Raw genomic sequence first — 1,554 nt, forward strand, 5'->3', positions numbered from 1 at the left:
GGACTGGTGGGCTGTGGAGGTGCTTGAGCGAGGCCTCAACAGGCGAGTGTGGGGTCACCATTGTGGGAGCATCGACACCCCGATTACTAACCCAAAATATCCCATCATCTGTGTACCCAGTTATCTGGGACTCGAAGGCCCACCAGCTTCTCCCACAGCCCAGTAAGCTCTCCTGCTCAACCGAAAAGGATGGGCTCAGAGAGGGTAAGGAACCTGCCTGATGTCACACAGCCAGAGGCCAAGGGGCTGAGACCCCTTTTACCAGTTTCCTGAAAACACAGCCCAGAAACCACTGGAAGCTACCGCTGCTCGCAGCCAGGCAACAAGGGGTGCCTCCCAGGTGCGTGGGAGAAATAGAGCCACTGGCCTCCCCAGATCTCCCTTCCCTGCCACATCCTGGCCGCCCTGGCCCCCCATCACCAGCTCTGACCCTTGGCGGGCGGGAGATGTGGAGCGGAACCACCAGCCTGGACGACCCAGCTCCTGGCTCTGTCCTCAGCCCCCCGTGTGGCCTGGGGTGACCGTCCGCTCCTCTCTGAGCCTCAGCCTCTACGTCTGCATAACCGCCAAGCTGGACAAGACAGTCAGGGCCACCCACTCGCTGACCTTGTCAGAGGCCCGTGAAGTCCCTCCTAGTTCCGGCCAGTCCCGCAACTTGGCGTCTAACCCTCCCCAGCCCCCTGGAGAGGTGCGAGGTCCCCCCTTCCCCGCCCGTCCCAGGCCGGGCTTACCTGTCTGTGTCCCGGGGCTCCTCTCCCACGTTCCCCTCGAGCGCAGGGCCCAGACCTGATGGGGCATAGCGAACAGTCCCTGAGCTCACCGCCAGGTACACGGGGCACCTCCCGCGGGCAGGGCACCTGGTGCACTCCTCAGGGGGGTCCATGCCTGGAGGGCGGACCGAGGGCCCCTCTGGAGACACCGGGCAGGTGCTCAGCCTCTCCCTGCCCCCAGGCTCACGCTAACCTTTGCTATCTCTGCGGAGCAGCTGAGGGAGGGAGGGAGGAGCCTCTAGATGAGCCTCTATCTCCTCAGACCCGTAATTATTAACTCCTGTGGCTCCGCAGGCCCCAGAAAATGCTGGGGCCCTGCTCCCTGGGCTCTGGGCCTGGGAAGGGGAGCCCTCAAAGCCTGCGGGAGCCACCTCCCCCTGCCCCAGGCCCCAGACTTCAGCGAGGCCCACAGAGAGGCGGTTGTTCCCTGCTTGCCCGCGTGGGCCATGGGCAGCCTGGCCGGCCCCGACTCTCTCCACCACTGGCGGTGTGGCCTTGGGTATGGCCCCCTGCCTCCCAACCCTAACCCCTGGCCTGGCCTCCCCGTCCCCTTCAAACCTTTCACCACCAACAGGAAGGGACAGCTCAGTGAAGCAGTCAGGGGCGCGGGCCTGGAGTCAGGCCGGACTCAGCTCCACCCCCAGACTACGAACCTCTGGGCACATTAGGCTCTCGGTGCCTCAGTTTCCCCCACTGTACAGCGGAATCTCACCCCCTCGCTGCTCCTGCCCAGATAGGCCCTGCCACCTCCCTTTCCTCACATTAACCCTGCTTCCTCTAGTTT

The 1,554-nt window shown here is 64.2% G+C and overlaps 1 protein-coding gene across 1 annotated transcript in view; it reads right to left on the minus strand.

Moving 5' to 3' along the window:
* Positions 1-979, minus strand: part of RAB3IL1 (RAB3A interacting protein (rabin3)-like 1) — a 26,824-nt gene extending 25,845 nt beyond the window's left edge. Inside the window, exon 1 of the mRNA XM_015569813.1 lies at positions 732-979. Coding sequence (XP_015425299.1) covers positions 732-883 — 152 coding nt within the window. The 5' untranslated portion in view covers positions 884-979. The remainder of the gene's footprint in view (positions 1-731) is intronic.
* Positions 980-1,554: the final 575 nt, after the last annotated feature.

This window comes from Myotis davidii, unplaced genomic scaffold (assembly GCF_000327345.1).
Source record: "Myotis davidii unplaced genomic scaffold, ASM32734v1 scaffold826, whole genome shotgun sequence".
NCBI lineage: Eukaryota > Metazoa > Chordata > Mammalia > Chiroptera > Vespertilionidae > Myotis > Myotis davidii.